Source organism: Neoarthrinium moseri (assembly GCF_022829205.1).
Source record: "Neoarthrinium moseri strain CBS 164.80 chromosome Unknown scaffold133_Wmoseri_CBS_16480, whole genome shotgun sequence".
NCBI lineage: Eukaryota > Fungi > Ascomycota > Sordariomycetes > Amphisphaeriales > Apiosporaceae > Neoarthrinium > Neoarthrinium moseri.
Window position 1 is genome coordinate 23,532 of NW_026055247.1, and position 15,078 is coordinate 38,609.

General features: G+C 56.3%; 3 protein-coding genes across 3 annotated transcripts; 1 reads left to right on the forward strand and 2 right to left on the reverse strand.

Moving 5' to 3' along the window:
* Positions 1–2,568: 2,568 nt before the first annotated feature.
* JN550_013720 (uncharacterized protein) lies at positions 2,569–5,292 on the forward strand (the record flags this gene model as incomplete). Its single annotated transcript, XM_049312338.1, has 2 exons — positions 2,569–4,085; positions 4,140–5,292. 2 exons carry the CDS (start codon positions 2,569–2,571, stop codon positions 5,290–5,292), a joined length of 2,670 nt encoding a protein of 889 aa, XP_049164317.1.
* Positions 5,293–8,121: 2,829 nt separating this feature from the next.
* Positions 8,122–9,879, reverse strand: JN550_013721 (uncharacterized protein; the record flags this gene model as incomplete). Its single annotated transcript, XM_049312339.1, has 1 exon — positions 8,122–9,879. The coding sequence occupies one exon, from the start codon at positions 9,877–9,879 to the stop codon at positions 8,122–8,124; it is 1,758 nt and encodes a 585-aa protein (XP_049164318.1).
* Positions 9,880–12,190: 2,311 nt separating this feature from the next.
* On the reverse strand, positions 12,191–13,170 carry JN550_013722 (uncharacterized protein; the record flags this gene model as incomplete). Its single annotated transcript, XM_049312340.1, has 2 exons — positions 12,191–12,667; positions 12,730–13,170. The coding sequence occupies 2 exons, from the start codon at positions 13,168–13,170 to the stop codon at positions 12,191–12,193; spliced, it is 918 nt and encodes a 305-aa protein (XP_049164319.1).
* Positions 13,171–15,078: the final 1,908 nt, after the last annotated feature.

Below are 15,078 nucleotides of genomic sequence, written 5' to 3' on the forward strand. Positions count from 1 at the left end.
GTATGGTATGGCATGGTAGCCGCCAGTTGACTGGAGAATGAATACTCTACACTCTGGGACAATAGCCAGTTCCTCGGAATATATGACCTCGATCGTGAGAAAGGGGGGCTAGAATGCCGATCACATGCAATTGGGATATAGCGATACATGGAAGGCACTCAAGAGTTGGAGATCATGCAAACGTACTAGAAAACCGGACACATCCACGTCTAGTTCATCTACCTTTAACCACTAATCTTGCACCTCCCATATTTTTATACTTAATATTTTCAAGTATAATGTCACGTAATTTTTTGTAATAACCTTCATTTGAAACATTTATATCTACTCCAAATCTGGTTGCAGCTTGTGGTGTGGCGTATGGCTGATTTCGCAGTGTCCAGTTTTCTAGTACGTCTGTGGGGGAGAACTGGTACACTAGAGGTCTTTTTGACCCCGAATCGCGCAGCTTCTTGCTATATTAGTTAGACGGCAGATAGAACCGGCCTTGCCGCCTCCTTGGACGATCAGCACAGAATCGCCAACGTTGGAGGTGAAACCCCAAGATGATGGTCCTGGCTCCAGTCGTACCGGCGAGACCCGGCAACCGGCAGTTGTAGCTCCAGACTGTTCGGGGGACGTTGCCAGGATTGCACGGGCAGGCCGAAGGGCTCACCAAGAAAGCGGACGGAAACTGATTGTGATCGCCAGGGCCCTGGGCCGGCTGGCCATGAGCCGTCGGCTTAGCTGCAGCTCGGGTGCAGGAGTTGGGGCAGCCAGTGACAGCAGTAGGAGATAGACTTTGGGAATTGGGGATCCCTACTTGCCAACCTGAGCCCGCTAGCAACGGGAGTCAATATGCAATACTCCCCATCCACTAAATAGGTAAGTTACGTAGTTAGGAGAGGACCCTGGCGGGACTCTTTAGTGACGACGAGGGACTGGTAGTGTCTATTGGAGGTAGAGGCGTTCGGCTTTGACTGTGCCGTGCAAAGGTCGTGTCATCCAGACTCTTGCCAATTATGAAAGGCAGACGATTGGTCTCTGCCGGCAAACTGGCCCCCAAGAATCCATTGGATGCAGCTAGCCCATGTCGAACGATGGTAATCAGGGTCCTCACAGCCTTTGGGCACGAGGTTTTTTTTTTTTTTTTGGGTTTGGAGGGGGGGCTTTCGACGACGGAGCAGACTGACGTCATGGTAGCTCCGGAAAACAAAGAGAACAGAAAAAGCCCCCAGACGCCATGGCAGATAGCATAGCACCCCGCCAACCCGCCGCCCGCTGATAGGCCGCGTTGGTGCGTCGGGCTGCCAAGATTCAGGGCACCCTTGTCCGAAGTTTGCTGAAAACGGACTACGAGCAACAAGCCAACAGGCTGGCTGGCCACTGAATGCTGGCCCACGGCAGTGGAGTGGAGGGGGGATGGTGGGACCTGGATGCGCTGGGCGAACTGCTGCGGAGCGAGATTGCAACACTGGAGTGGACGGTGGCAGGCCTGACAGGACCTTGACCAAGCTGAGGCGACGAGACGACGACATCATCCCTCCTGCGCCGGGATGCAAGGCCATTTGCAGGACTCCCAATTGCCAAGAAGAAGAACCCCCCCAGGACCCGAGACGCCAGCCTGGAGCCTGTGATACAACAACCAGCTGGATGGTTTTCTTCTTGTCGCTTGTCGAACCCATTTTTCTCGCACTATCCCCTACCGATATTCACTCAAGTATCTCAGGATACCCGTCCACGCTTGATAGTGACTTTTTACCATCTTTTTTTGAATTTCCTCCGATACCCCCTAGAGCACGTTCTTGAGTCGCCGACACGGGACGTGACTGTCTTCCCCCATTGCCCCCGAGCATCTAAGAGTGGTCGCAACTCTACAGCTGATCAACAGGCTCAATCCGTTGCGCGCGATTCGGGTTGGGCGCGCAGAAAGAGTACTCTGACGGATACCTTGGTTTGGGTTGAGACCGCAGACAAGCCGAGATCTCTCTTGACTACGTCGGCTTTTCCGCACCATTCACACACAGGCCCAGTACCCATACGACTTACCATACATAGTACAACATACCATATCATACCGACATCTCGCATTATCACAGTGGAAGAGAGAGGGATCTATCCCCATCTCGAACTCTATTCCCAACACTTGCACGGGGTGTCTGTGTCGGCTTTTCCAAGTTCAGTACAGCCAGAAACGTGCCCGACTACGCTACGTTACGTACGAGCAGTCGAGTCCAAAACCCACGGCGACCTACCTGGACTTTGGGTAGGTAGCCAGATCCAGTTAGATGGCCAGCACCAGTAACTGACGACATGGTAGGTAACACTACCTTAGTTAGTACAGCAGCAGCACTAGGTATTCAGATCAGAGGTGCGGCCACACGCCCGACCTTGCCGATCGACCGCCCGCCGCCTCCAACGCAACCAGTCTAAGACGGACCGGCCCCATCGAATTGGAACATCCGCGCGCCAGCGCTGGTCTTGGATGGGCAGCTAAGCCTATGCGATTGCGTCAACACGTCATCTCTCTCTCCCTCTCTCTCTCTCGCGCGCGCTGTATCTCCGTCTCTTCCCACGCCCGCGACGACCATGGCCGCCCGATCCCCGCTGCCGCACCACCCGTCTAATAACCACCGGCCCTCCTCCCTCGAGCGCACTGCCTCCAATCCCACCGCCGCCTCCAACCCAAACAACCCAAACAACCCGTCCGCCGGCTACTTCCAGTATCACCAGCCCAACGTCAACCAGCCCCCACCCCAGAGGACCGCTGCCGTCGACCAGGAGACGCTGTCCAACACCCTCGCCAACTCCCAGCTCGCATCCCCCGCCAACGAGGCCATCCAGCCGCCCGCCCGCCCGCCAAAGTTCACCGAGGAGTGGGATGCCAGCGTGAGAGGAAGCTCCATCATCGACTACCCGGCCTCTCATCGCCCCGCCATGCAGCGCTCCAGCTCCATATCCTCGCGGCCCGAGGTCCTCACCACCGCCGCCGGCACCACCAACAACAACAGCACCATCACCACTGGCGATGGCGTGCCCACCGCCGGCGGCATCTCCCTCTCCAGGGGCAATACCCTCAAGAAGAAGGGCTCCCTGCGCCGGAGCGGCAGCAGGACGGGCAGCCTCCGGAGGAGCAGCAGTCGCCGCAGCATGAAGGCCGGCAGTGTCCGGAGTCTGGCCCTGCAGAGCACCCACGACCCGGAGGAGACCCAGAGCGTCTTCTACTGCCCCGTGCCCACCTCGGGGAACCCCTGCGAGGTCCTGTCCAACCGCTTCCAGCTCTGGCGCAAGATCCTGAAGGATCTCATCACCTGCTTCAGGGAGATCCAGTCGCACTACGAGCACCGCAGCAAGTCTCTGCTGAAGCTGGCCAACGTCCTGAACAACACCACCACCCCGCCGGGCTTCCTGGCCTCCGGTGGGCTCGACGACGCGCTCCAGATCCTGCGGAGCCACAACAAGGCAGCCGTTCTCGAGGCCAACAAGGCTCGCGAGATCGAGGAGGATGTCATATTGGCGCTGACGGGGCTGCGCAGCGATCTTGGCCAGAAGATGAAGGAGATCAAGAGCTTGTCCGGTGACTTCAAGAACTCGGTGGACAAGGAGATCGACACCACGCGGAAAGCCGTCAATGCGCTCCAGGAGATCCTGGGCCAGTCCGAGCTGGACTCGTCTCTGACGACGGGAAAGCAGGACCCCTACCTGTTGAGGCTGGCCGTCGATCGCCAGGTCGAGCGCCAGATCGACGAGGAGAACTACCTCCACCAAGCCTACCTGAACCTCGAGTCCTCGGGGCGCGAGCTAGAGGCCATTGTCGTCGGTGAGATCCAGAAGTCATATAACGCATACGCTGGCATCCTGAAGCGGGAATCCGACGCGGCTTACAACACGATTGACGAGCTCCGCGCGGGCCCCATCGCAATGCCCAAGGACCACGAGTGGATTGCCTTCGTGCAGCGGGATACTCAGTTTGTCGATCCCGAGATTCCCATCCGCGCGGCCGAATACCTTCACTACCCTGGCCGAGATCACTACGCCTGCCAGGAGATCAGGGCAGGCTTGCTGGAGCGCAAGAGCAAGTACCTGAAGAGCTACACAGCAGGATGGTATGGTATCACGCGTGTTGCATTTGATCGAGCCATGACTAACAGGCAGTACAGGTATGTCCTTTCGCCGACTCACCTGCACGAATTCAAGAGCGCAGACAAGACTGGCTCCCCCGTCATGTCTCTTTACCTCCCAGAGCAGAAGGTGGGGTCGCACTCCACCGAAGGCGGCTCTTCGAACAAGTTTATCCTCAAGGGCAGACAGACCGGTTCCATGCACCGTGGACACACCTGGGTCTTCCGCGCCGAGAGCCACGACACGATGATGGCCTGGTACGAAGATATCAAGGCATTGACAGAGAAGTCGCCCGAGGAGCGCAGCAACTTCGTGCGCGGCCACGCCCGGACCTTGTCCCGTTCTTCGCAGCGCTCCATCTCCAGCGATGGCATGGTGGATGACGAAGACGACGAGCCCTTCGTCTCGCAGGAGCGCGCCTCCGCCGTTGTTTCCACACCAGGGTCCCGGCACGAGTCTGTTGCCCGCCCCCAGCCTGGCGGTCGATTCCCGTCCGATCTCCAGGTCAACGCCCAGCGCGGCTTGGAGGTGCCTCTCTCCCCCAGCAGCCAGAGCTCTGGTTTTTTAGACAACAGTGAGTATGCCATGCGAGGTGGGATAGCAAACGGTAACACAGTAAGCGACTACGAGGCAATAGCGGCCGCAGGTGCGTTGCCCGGTAGTGGTGTGGGCGAGCCGTACCAGGAGCACCTCGGCTTGCAACCGGTTGGTCAAAAGTATGGCAATACCCCGAGCGTCAACATGGATACCGCACCCAGCTACGCGACCATGATCCACCATGAGGCCGCACAAGATGGCGTCAACCCCTACAGCGGGGAACCTGTCAACGTTCAGCGAAGCCAGTCACACCGATTCTCGAACGCTCCCATTGTGGTGGCAGGTCCCGCTCACGTCGGTGAGACTCAGACTAGAGATCTGAGTCAAGATTCAGGTAATGCCAGCTCCTACCAGGCCGTGAATGGCCAGCCCTCGTATGCGGCCGGCGTCACCGCGGTGGATTACGCCGTCCCCAAGAGGGAGTATCCGCAGACGGCCAATGGTCATGGGAACGGATATGCAAAACACGGTGATGGAGTGGCATATACGCAAAATGGTCGTGCTCGTCCAACGGGTTCCCGAATGGACAGCACACCACATGTCCCTGGCGAATACCCACGCGGCACCCCTGCCCAGACACCAAGCGCCGCCTAGTCATGTCAATAACCGCGAAAGGGGGGATTATGGTAGACAGCCATGCAAGGAGACTGGTCAAGCTCTATCAAGAGCCTTTGGTTTTTCTTGGGGGGGCCGACGCAGGAAGAGTGGATATACCTTAGGCGTCGTTGTTTCTGGATGATGCATGTATCGTCCTCCACCTTCGCTTTTTCTTTTTGTACCTCATCGTTCAGCGTGTTTTGTTGTTTCATGTTTCAGTCGATTCCCCCCCCCCCCTTCCCTTTTTTCTCCTCCCCTTCTTCCTCCTTGTTAGTTGTTGGTGAGGGCTGTCTCTTGTGATACCCTCGGAGCACCTTTTTGCGGGACGTGCATTTCTGGGATACCGGGTCGTACACAGGGTGAAACTTCAGATATACCGAGCTTTTATTCATGCTGCGTGAATCAAGAAAAGTCGTTCACCATCAAAATTGTAACATTGTATCCTCTTCGTCTTGATTTTCACACCGTGTGGGAAAACATCCGAATGGAGTGTATGACATGATCTAATATTCCACCAAAACCGAGCACATTCTCCGTTCCTCTGACAAGTCCAGTTCATCCGCCACCAATAGTTCTTCCGTTGTTGAATATTTCCCGTCGACGCTATCAAATCGTGATGCTGGCCGGACTTGAACACATAATCTCATGTTACTTGTGGTCTTAGTTGATAAGATACCTTTCTCCTTTCGCGAGCTGACATGCACATGTCCATGTTGCAGAAAGCCCGAGTTTATCACCAATCGGCCATATTGACAAAGGCGCCAATGTGCCCAGACAGAGAGACTGGCTCTCTCGCATCAGTAGAGCCCTGTATGCTTGTCCACGGTAAAGCGGAGCCAGCCTCTTTGGGCGGGTGAAGTGAATAGCTCAACAGGACTTTGACTGAGACACGAGACACCTTTGAGGCAAGGCGTACCAGATTGCCTGGGACGATTGGCGGTTTTCCGCCGTATCAAATGCATATACTAGTGCCAGTGCTAGTCTTCCATACAGTGTATGCAAGAGGGTCGGTTCACCGTATAGTATGTATGTGTGCCTGGGTCAGGCATCCCCTTTTCCATTCACCCAGGCAGCGGTGGTATCCAATGACCACGACGCCAGAGACCACCCCATAATCCCCGTTAGTCGCCGACCAGATGTCAACCGATTCATATTGGAAGGTGCTCGTGCCCCAATGGTCATGAATCAATTTACTGACACGTTTATTTCTTTTTGCTTGTGTCGAATATTGGGCGACGACGGTTCGATTACAGCACAGGGGAGGGCAACACACCCTTTTCCTTCCTACAAGCCAGGCTATCCGATTTTCCTTCTTTCTCAGCCGGGCAATTTTCTTCAAGCGGTAATTCAATGTGGCAGAAGAAGCGTACCCTTTCCTCATTGGCTGTTCTCCTTTCACTGCTCCCGTCTAGAATTGTTCAATGTGGTTTCCTATACGACAATCAGGTCTTGTCACCACAAACGTTTGTTCATTCAACACCCTAGCAGCATGTCATTCTATCGTGTTTCGCCTATCAGGGGAGCAGGGCATCCACTTGTGACTCAGAGTGCCGTCTAATCAATCAAGCAGAGTCAAATCACTTCACGTAACCACCAGAAAGCTCGAGGTTCACATACACATGAGAATATAAATAGTTATGAGAAAATTAGACAAAAGAAATGTTGGATACTACGAAATATTAAAACCAGCGTACTTTCTCGTCGCGTATTATCATGCACACACTAAACCATCTCTCTGCCTAGCGTATACCCTGCGCCCACCCTCTCCTGCCTCATGTCTCCCCATCATGTACGTCAGAAATCATGACGTTATCGCCACACAGCCCAGTGAACCCCATTGGAAAGGCAAATGTTTCCGGAGGACAGCTCCAATCCCGAGGAACTCGGCTTGCATTGGCCGATAACTGGGTACTTCGTCTCAGGAGACACATGTCCCCAGACCTCAGCGAGAGTACAACACGAAGATCCATGCGGTTGGCTGACCACAGCAGCGCCGGCTCCGGCTTCACCCAAGCGGAAGGCGCCCGGGGTTGTTGGCCCCCGGATCGATATAGTGAGTAGCTGTCAGACAAAATTGCCCAAACACCAACCACCATAGGCGTGGGATCCACTACTACGACCGGATGCGGATGTGCCAGGGGAGGCTGGCCAGAGCCAATACCAGCCAAATACGACGAGCTCCCGAGATCGCCGGGGCGGTGTGGTGTGCGATCTTCCCACAGACATCTTCCTCGGGGCTGGGCTTGGCGCAATGCCTGATCGCAGGGCTTGGCGGAGAATGTTCACGAAAGTAAAGGTCTGGCAGGTCGCTCGAGCAGCGAGCGTTGAACTTCTGGTATGAGGATCCTAAGTCCGGTATCTATTTCAGATGTAAGGGGAATTTAGTTACTGCGCACTGCGTATCTCCTGTTGCCTTATATTCACAGCTCCATGCTAACTTGTAGCACTCGATATCCGAAAGGCCTTATACACGAACAAACCATGAAGGAGAAAGAAAAGGCAAACGCCAAAAAGGCCATATAGACTGGCGTCTTGCTCTTGTAGTCGCGTTCAGCTCAGCTCAAATTAAGGCCTCTGTCCCACACTCTCCCAGTGCAATGCCTCGCAGATTGCTCTGCCAGTATCTCTTGAGTTGATATCCCGCGTCCGTCCTGTAATCCGGGGATTTCTCTCGCCGAATCCCGAATCGCGAGAGATTTCTGTCGACTTGGTCGATCCATCTGGATGGCTTTGGTGCACCCCCAGTGGAGTACGTTTCAAAATTTCCATTGAGTGAGCTATCAGACAACTAAGTGACTTTGATCCGATTTGCACCCTACCAGACATTCAGTGATACGATCGTCCGCTCCTGCTGCGGGAACCGATGCAACTGATACTGTCGCTGGGAGCGATACTATCATTGTCCCAGTCCGCGTGGCTTTCAGGCAGGGGAATGTCCCTAGCTGAAACCATGCTGCCGAGGCGGCTTTCGGGAAGCGGGACCATCCGTGCCGTAGTATAGCTGTTAGCCCTGGACATGGTCGGCGCCATTTTTACCGTTGACGCAGAATGGGCCGTCGAATGACGGCTAGGGACCACGGAGGGTCCCTTGGTAGGTGCTTTGGAAGGCGCACGAGATCGGATAGGGACGTCCCCGTACATTATTGATTGCGGGGCGTCGTAGACAACGGATTGCCTAGCGGGCCTGATGGTGCTCTCTGACCTGTCTGATCGCTCCGACTTCTTGCTCCGGGATGAGACGTATGTTTCTGCCTCTGGGTCCCTCTTGCTTCTCGACGAGATGTACGTCTCCACCTCTGGTTCGTGATGCCTGATAGACCGCGGGACGGAATGCTTCGAAGGCGCACGGCTCCAGTGGTCCGCCTCGGGAAGGAGATTTGACGAATGACGCGATCCTGCGTGGCTGCGGTGTTCCACATCCATAAGCATCTTTGGGGCAGTCGTGTACTTCGATCCAGCATTACTCCTGTACTCGGCATCTGCGATCATCATGGGCCGCCGCATGGACCCGGTCTCGCTCCGGGTGCGGGTCCTGCCGCTGGTGCTGTGACGAGTAGAGTGGCGGCTCGAGCGATCGTCCAGCTCCTCAACCTCTCTGCTGCGGATTGGACCTTGCGAGTATTTGGCGACATAGCTCGGCGGTGGGTAGTGGCGGCTTCTGACGGGTGGCAGTTGGTCCGGGTAGTAGATCTTCTCTACCGTCCGCTCGACGTACTTTGGCTTGTGGTCCGGATACGGATCCGGGAAGGTGGAGCGACGCTGGAAGGCCGGGGCCTCGAACTCCTGTCGAGGAGCACGCTCGCGTTCCTTCTTCATCCCCATGTAAGTCAGGGCACCGCCAATGGCAGCGCCGGCAGCAACGGCACCTAGGACCGTTCCGACAACAGCACCAGTGCTGATGCCGTTCGAGTTCTCGCGCGGCGAGGACGAGGTCTCGATGGTAGAGGTCGTGACGCTCCTCCGCAGGAGACGGGGCGGTTCCTCTTCCGGACCTCCTGCGCGTCGAGCAACTGCGGTCGCGGACCCACCGACGGCTCCGGAGCCGGCAACAGACTTGGAAGGGCTCGAGGATGCGACGTCTAGGTTCCAGTCCAAAATGCGCCCAACTTGGTCCGTAGTGGATTGCGTACGACGAATGGTGGATTCCCCGGGGCGTGATGGATAGTCGTTGGGAGGAACGTAGACGACTTCCATTATATTCCCGTCGAGGTCCTGTATCCGTGCTCGGTTGTCGCCACTAAACGACGGTTCGGCGTCAGAGTGGCGGTGGGCACTGTCCCCAGCTGCGCCGATCAGTGGCAGATCGGGGTACGCCCGCAAGGCCGCCGCGTGAAAGTCTCTAACGGCCTCGGGCGAGCCTGCCGACAGCACGAGGCGCGAATGTTTTAGCGGTCCGGCACGTTCGCTTACGCTCCTGACCTCGAAGGTTGGGGTGGTGGCGCCGTCAGGGTCGGTGGGAGAGGCTGCGCCGTAGACAATCGAGCCGGGGTTGGCACTTATATACCGAAGGCCCAAGGGATGTGTGACGGCCGAGTAGAAAGATGCAGACGCGGGCAGGTAAGACACTTCGACGTACGGCAGCATAGGTCAGAGTTCCCCGGAGCCAGAGGGGAAAACGAAGGCAAGCAATGAGAGACGAGAAGTCAAACGTAAGCGCCCGACAGGAACAAGCTCCAACTAGTGCTAAGGTGTATGTGTGACAAGTCGTGCAGGTAGGCAACCTTGCGAGGCAGATACAGACACCGACCGGATGGACGATGCAAGGAGGCGCGGGAGGTGGTACTTTAAAGGGCTGTACAGAACGGGCACCTGGACTGGGGCCGGGGCGAAACACGACGGTGAAGGACAAAAGGTGATGCAAATGCCAGTCGGGATGAGGGCACAGTCGGACCTCGTGACGGAGCTGGCCCACGAAAGAAAGATGAGCTGTTTGCGGTTGGATGTGTTGTCTGTTGGATGCCAGCACTATACGGCAACTGTAGCTGTGGCGCCCAATGTCTCCTAATATAACCAGACCGCCATCAAATGGGCAGGTAGCCTCTGGATGGAGCGACACCGCCGAAAACAGCTGCGGCTTGGGACTTAGGTACTAATGCAGCGTCGTGGTGCTATTAGAGAGAGGACTCCGCCGGCGCTCTCGTGGTTCGCTTGATCCAGGGGACTGTCTCCGCATAAAGAGGGCGATCGGGTCGTCCAGGCATCTTGACCGAAAGTGAAGGCCTCGTGCGTGCCACTCAGCGCGCAGAGGTGCGGGCTGCTGGAGAGGAGGATGGCCCAGTACAGATCCATTCGACTAGTTTCGAGGTACCTAGGTACCCAGGGCTGCCTGCCAGGTACCCTGGCAACCTGGCACCGTCGGCCGCCCACGATGGCTGGAGCTGGATGGACGACGGGTACACATCCGTGCTCCGTGCCTTTAGCGCCGGTCGAGCCAGTGGCTTGAGTGGGACGATGCTGGCTACGTACAACCTACCTAGGTACTGTGTCCAGGCCTGTTAACTAGGTGAGTTACTGTCCGGGTGTCCACGGCGCACGCGCAATATTCCCCTGGGCGGAGGACCCTGTTCGCCGCTGGCACCGCGGCCGGCGATAGGTGGTCGGCCACGTTGGCTCTGTGTCTGATCGGGGCCGCGGATTGCTGCATTCATCCTGACCTGCAGCTGGCTGAGAAATCATTCGCTGTAAAGCAGCCCCCTAGCTGTGCCATAGTAAAGCTGCTGCAGTGTCGCCTGCAGAACGTGCATTGTGTGGAGAACGGGCGGTTGGGCACCACTGGGTACCCTGCATTGCTGCAGACACACAAGCCGTCCCTCTCCGTCAAACATGATCCGTCAAATGCTTTCACGGCCATCTCCATCCCTCGCTGGGACGAGTCGAGTTCACGAGGGTCACACGCCCAAGGGCAAATCAAGTGTACAAACAAGGGGGGAGGTAAGAGTTGAGCCGACTACGCGTCGGATTCGTTGTCGTGCGTTGCATTCAATCAAGGGGCCATGTGATAACTTTGTCTGATTGATTCTTTGATTGATCGATCGTTTGACTGAGTCAAGTCTCCCGGTGTTGCCAAGAGACAGCTGTACGGCCACGCCCACGGCCGCTCGTCTTGCCATCACACCATGTCCACAATCCCATTTAGTGGTGACTGCAGGTTGGGCACGCAACGGCCGGCCTGGACGGTGCAGCCCGAGGCGCGGTGAGCCTCTGAGCATAGGCCAAATGCAACCGCACACATCCTTCGATATCCGTCATCTGGATGGTTGCTGCTGTTGCAGGACCGGGGGGTTTTGGGGGGGTTCTCGGACCCCACGCCCCTCCTCAGCCCGACCTGGCCGCCCCGTCGTGTCATCCCCAGGCCAAGATAACAGCATTCATGTACCAGGAGAGACACAGCGGGAGTCCTTGAATGTGACGCATCGTGGGTCTCTGAGTGAGCATCCGCCATAGCAGTGAGATGCTCTGCAGTTAGTCTCGTCAAGCAAACTACCTTTGGGCCAAGTGTTTTCGAGACTGGCTCCTGAACGGACTGCTTGCCGCTCTAGTCCATGGAGACAGGGTTAGTAGTACATATTGTGGTAAGGAAACTGAAGAAGAGAAAATGTGTGCCAAGTTGAAGTGGCTCACGAAGACGGTGGAAACGTCTTGGATCCCATGTTGAACGCCTGATGTTTTGGTTGTAAAAACAGAGACTGAACAAGAACCGAAGACCCAAGCTCTGGAGCGCCCATTTCTCAGCTGACATGTTGTATGACAGCCTCAAGCAGAGACGGCTCCGCAATTGTTCATACCTGACACGTTCGCACTGCTAACCCTTCTCGGCCCCCCGACCTGCCGTGGCCAGGGGGACGCCACAATTCTGGCTGGCACTCGCCCACGCCGGTCCATCACCCGGGGTAGGCTACAAGACATCCCAGACATCCTCGGCGGCGTGGCAAAACTTGCTGCAGGCCACGCTGGCCGAGAGGCTGTAGTTGCTGATGGAGATCTTTTCGTCCACAAACTCGTCGGCAAAGTTATCTGTGCCCTTGGCCATGGCTCCAACAAATACGCACACACTCTCCTTCGGAGCCAGCCCTTCGACCCAGTCTCGCACACGCACCAATGGGGCGTCAAAGCTCAAGGTGACCTTGCGGCAGTTGGGAGGCAGGTGATCGGAGATGGGATTCTGGATCACCCTCAACAGCTTCTCCTGCGAAGTCGTCGAGCGAATAGAGAGGCGGTGGAGGAGCTGCACCATCAGACCAGCGAACCGCTTGAACGTCCGGGGAATTCGGACGGTTGGCGAAACCTCAATCAGAACGCCCTTGGCCGTGTGGATGTAGATCTGCAGCTTGCCGGCCTTGTTGATGGGCGAGTCAAGCAGGGTGAGGAGGCACTAGGGTTAGTCCGGTCAGCATGTTGAATGCCGTGCCATGGAGGGGGGAGGAGTTGTCCAACCTGGTGGGTGATATCGGGGCGGGCATCACTGATGTCCCGGTTCATCTTCCTCATGACGCCGATGTGCTCGTCGCTGTTGAGGAGCGAGTACTTGTCGTCGCGCTGCATTCCCATACGGCCACCACCGGCGTGAGAGGCTTTGTAGGTTTCGAGACTGGCATTGGAGAGGACGACAATGAGTCGTTGTGAGTCCTTGTCATTGGAGGGGATAGGTAGGTTCTGCTCGGCAACCAGCTGGGGCAATGCCGGTGGGGGGAGAGATTGCGTGCCTGTCAAGGGGTCTATCGTGTCAGTCGCGGTTGAAGTGCCATGTCTGACTTCGAAAGCGGGATCTGTCTCGAGGGAAGGAGGGGGGAAGCAAAACACCAGGCGATGCTGTGAAGGCTGAGGGGCGTCGGCGGGAGGCAGCCCTGGAGGCGGTGTTGGCCCTACCACTGGCATCGCCAACCCCAAGCTCGCGAACTAGGCGATGGAACTGCATCTGAGCCGAGCTCTAGGCAGACGGACGGCGCCATGACGAGACTCGCACGCACCGCCGGCCGTCGCCCCGGAATTGTTTCGAGGGAACAAGCGGGATTTGCTTTTGGTGAACCAAAATCCTCCCGAGCACACGTGATGGTCCGACGATATCAACTTGGAATACGCCCACAACGCTTCCTCACGTGGCCGTGGGCTGCCGCCCCAGAGCCTTACCAACAACGGTTCCAGAAGACCAATGCTCCTGAAACGAGGACAAGGGGAGACTGAAGGCTGAAAGTGAAAGGACTAAAAGCACTGCGCATTGGAGCTGTCACTGGAGACAAGTGGCATTCCGAGACTTACGGGGTCGCTTTCCGGCACGGTGAGGAGGGGACGACATGGTCAACCTTGGAGAGAGGGAATGCGTTCGGAGGCAGGACAGGCTCGGGGGGACCAATTGAAAGCTAGTCGGTATGAAGCTTGCCAGCGAGCAGTATGTCTCTCAACTTATTGACAAATCATGGGTTTGCAAAGGGATAAGAAGATAGATAGGAGGTAGGGAACAGGAACGACGGGCACAAACTCTGGGTGGGTGGCTCGCGAGAGAAGTTTTGATACTGACCCCACCCCACCTCCAGACGAGTACGGGCAAGTCTAGTCTAAACTTCGAGATTTTCCATCCGACTCGGCTCACCTGGGCTCACCTGGGGACCGGGGACGGGGGTTGGGGGTTGGGAGGGGGCACCCCTGAACTGCGCTAAAAACGATAAACATACTCTAATTCTTTTCGGCCCACGTGCCCTTAAAAACAAGGAGTTACCTAGGTGGTGGTAAACAGCGTTGGATACTATGTATATGCATGTAACTCAAGTACATACTCCGTTGTAGTATTTTAGTAGTTGCAACTCCCGTCGTCCCAGTCTCTTCCCTCCATCACGTAACTACAAGATAACCAACTCAATGAAGTACCCAATTCAAGTGAGGAACATAGGTCGTTGCTCTACAAGCTGCGTTAAAAAATAACAAAAAATAAATCTCCCCACTCTCTTCACTACTGAAGTGATCTCGCAGCCAGCGGCCCTACTGCTCGCATTCCCTGCGGAAACAGCTGCCAGACCACGAATCCATTGATGCAAGTTGTGCGTGCCCCGTGCTTGATGAGTTAGGCCAACGGCCCATACATAGTAGACGCGGGGGACAGTGCCGACGTCTTTACTCGGAGCCCGTACTCGGCTGTTGTAGGATTCGGAGGTTTCATGCAGGATGGGCCCAAGTTGGCCTTCCTCATTGGTCTCCTAAATAGTTCATGGGTGGAAACTCATGGAAACAGTCCTCATGTCACCGGCCTGCATTGAGAACTCGGGGCAGGGCAAAAGCCGAAAAAGAGCATGACACATCCTGCTCACTCCACACGGGTCTTGAGAATGTGCAAGACCGTGGCATCGGAAACAGACGTACCCAGGTTGGGGACCGAGCGACATTGACCGCACGTCCGATCAATACATGCCGAACTACAGTAGAAACTCAGCCCCAGCCCCACCTCCTTACTTTACATGACAGCACGCACTCGTCCCAGGGATACAGCCCTATAACCAAAGACAGCTCCGATGTCATCCCATGTCCTTCCAGAACCGCCAGCTCGTCGGTGTGGCACGCACCGACTGGAGGTCTTGGCATCCGAGACATCGGCCGTGGCGATCACCGTTTCACGAGATGACCGACGGAGGAGACCAAAAAATCCCGATGGCATAATCTAGGCAACGTGTGCTCCAACCCCGCCTGATTTGAGATGAAGCTGATCACGTTCAGATGCTATCTTTGTAGCTGTAAGATCCATCAGACGTGTTACTTGGTTTGCCTCAGGCTTGGCACCTCTCCCGCCCCCCCCCC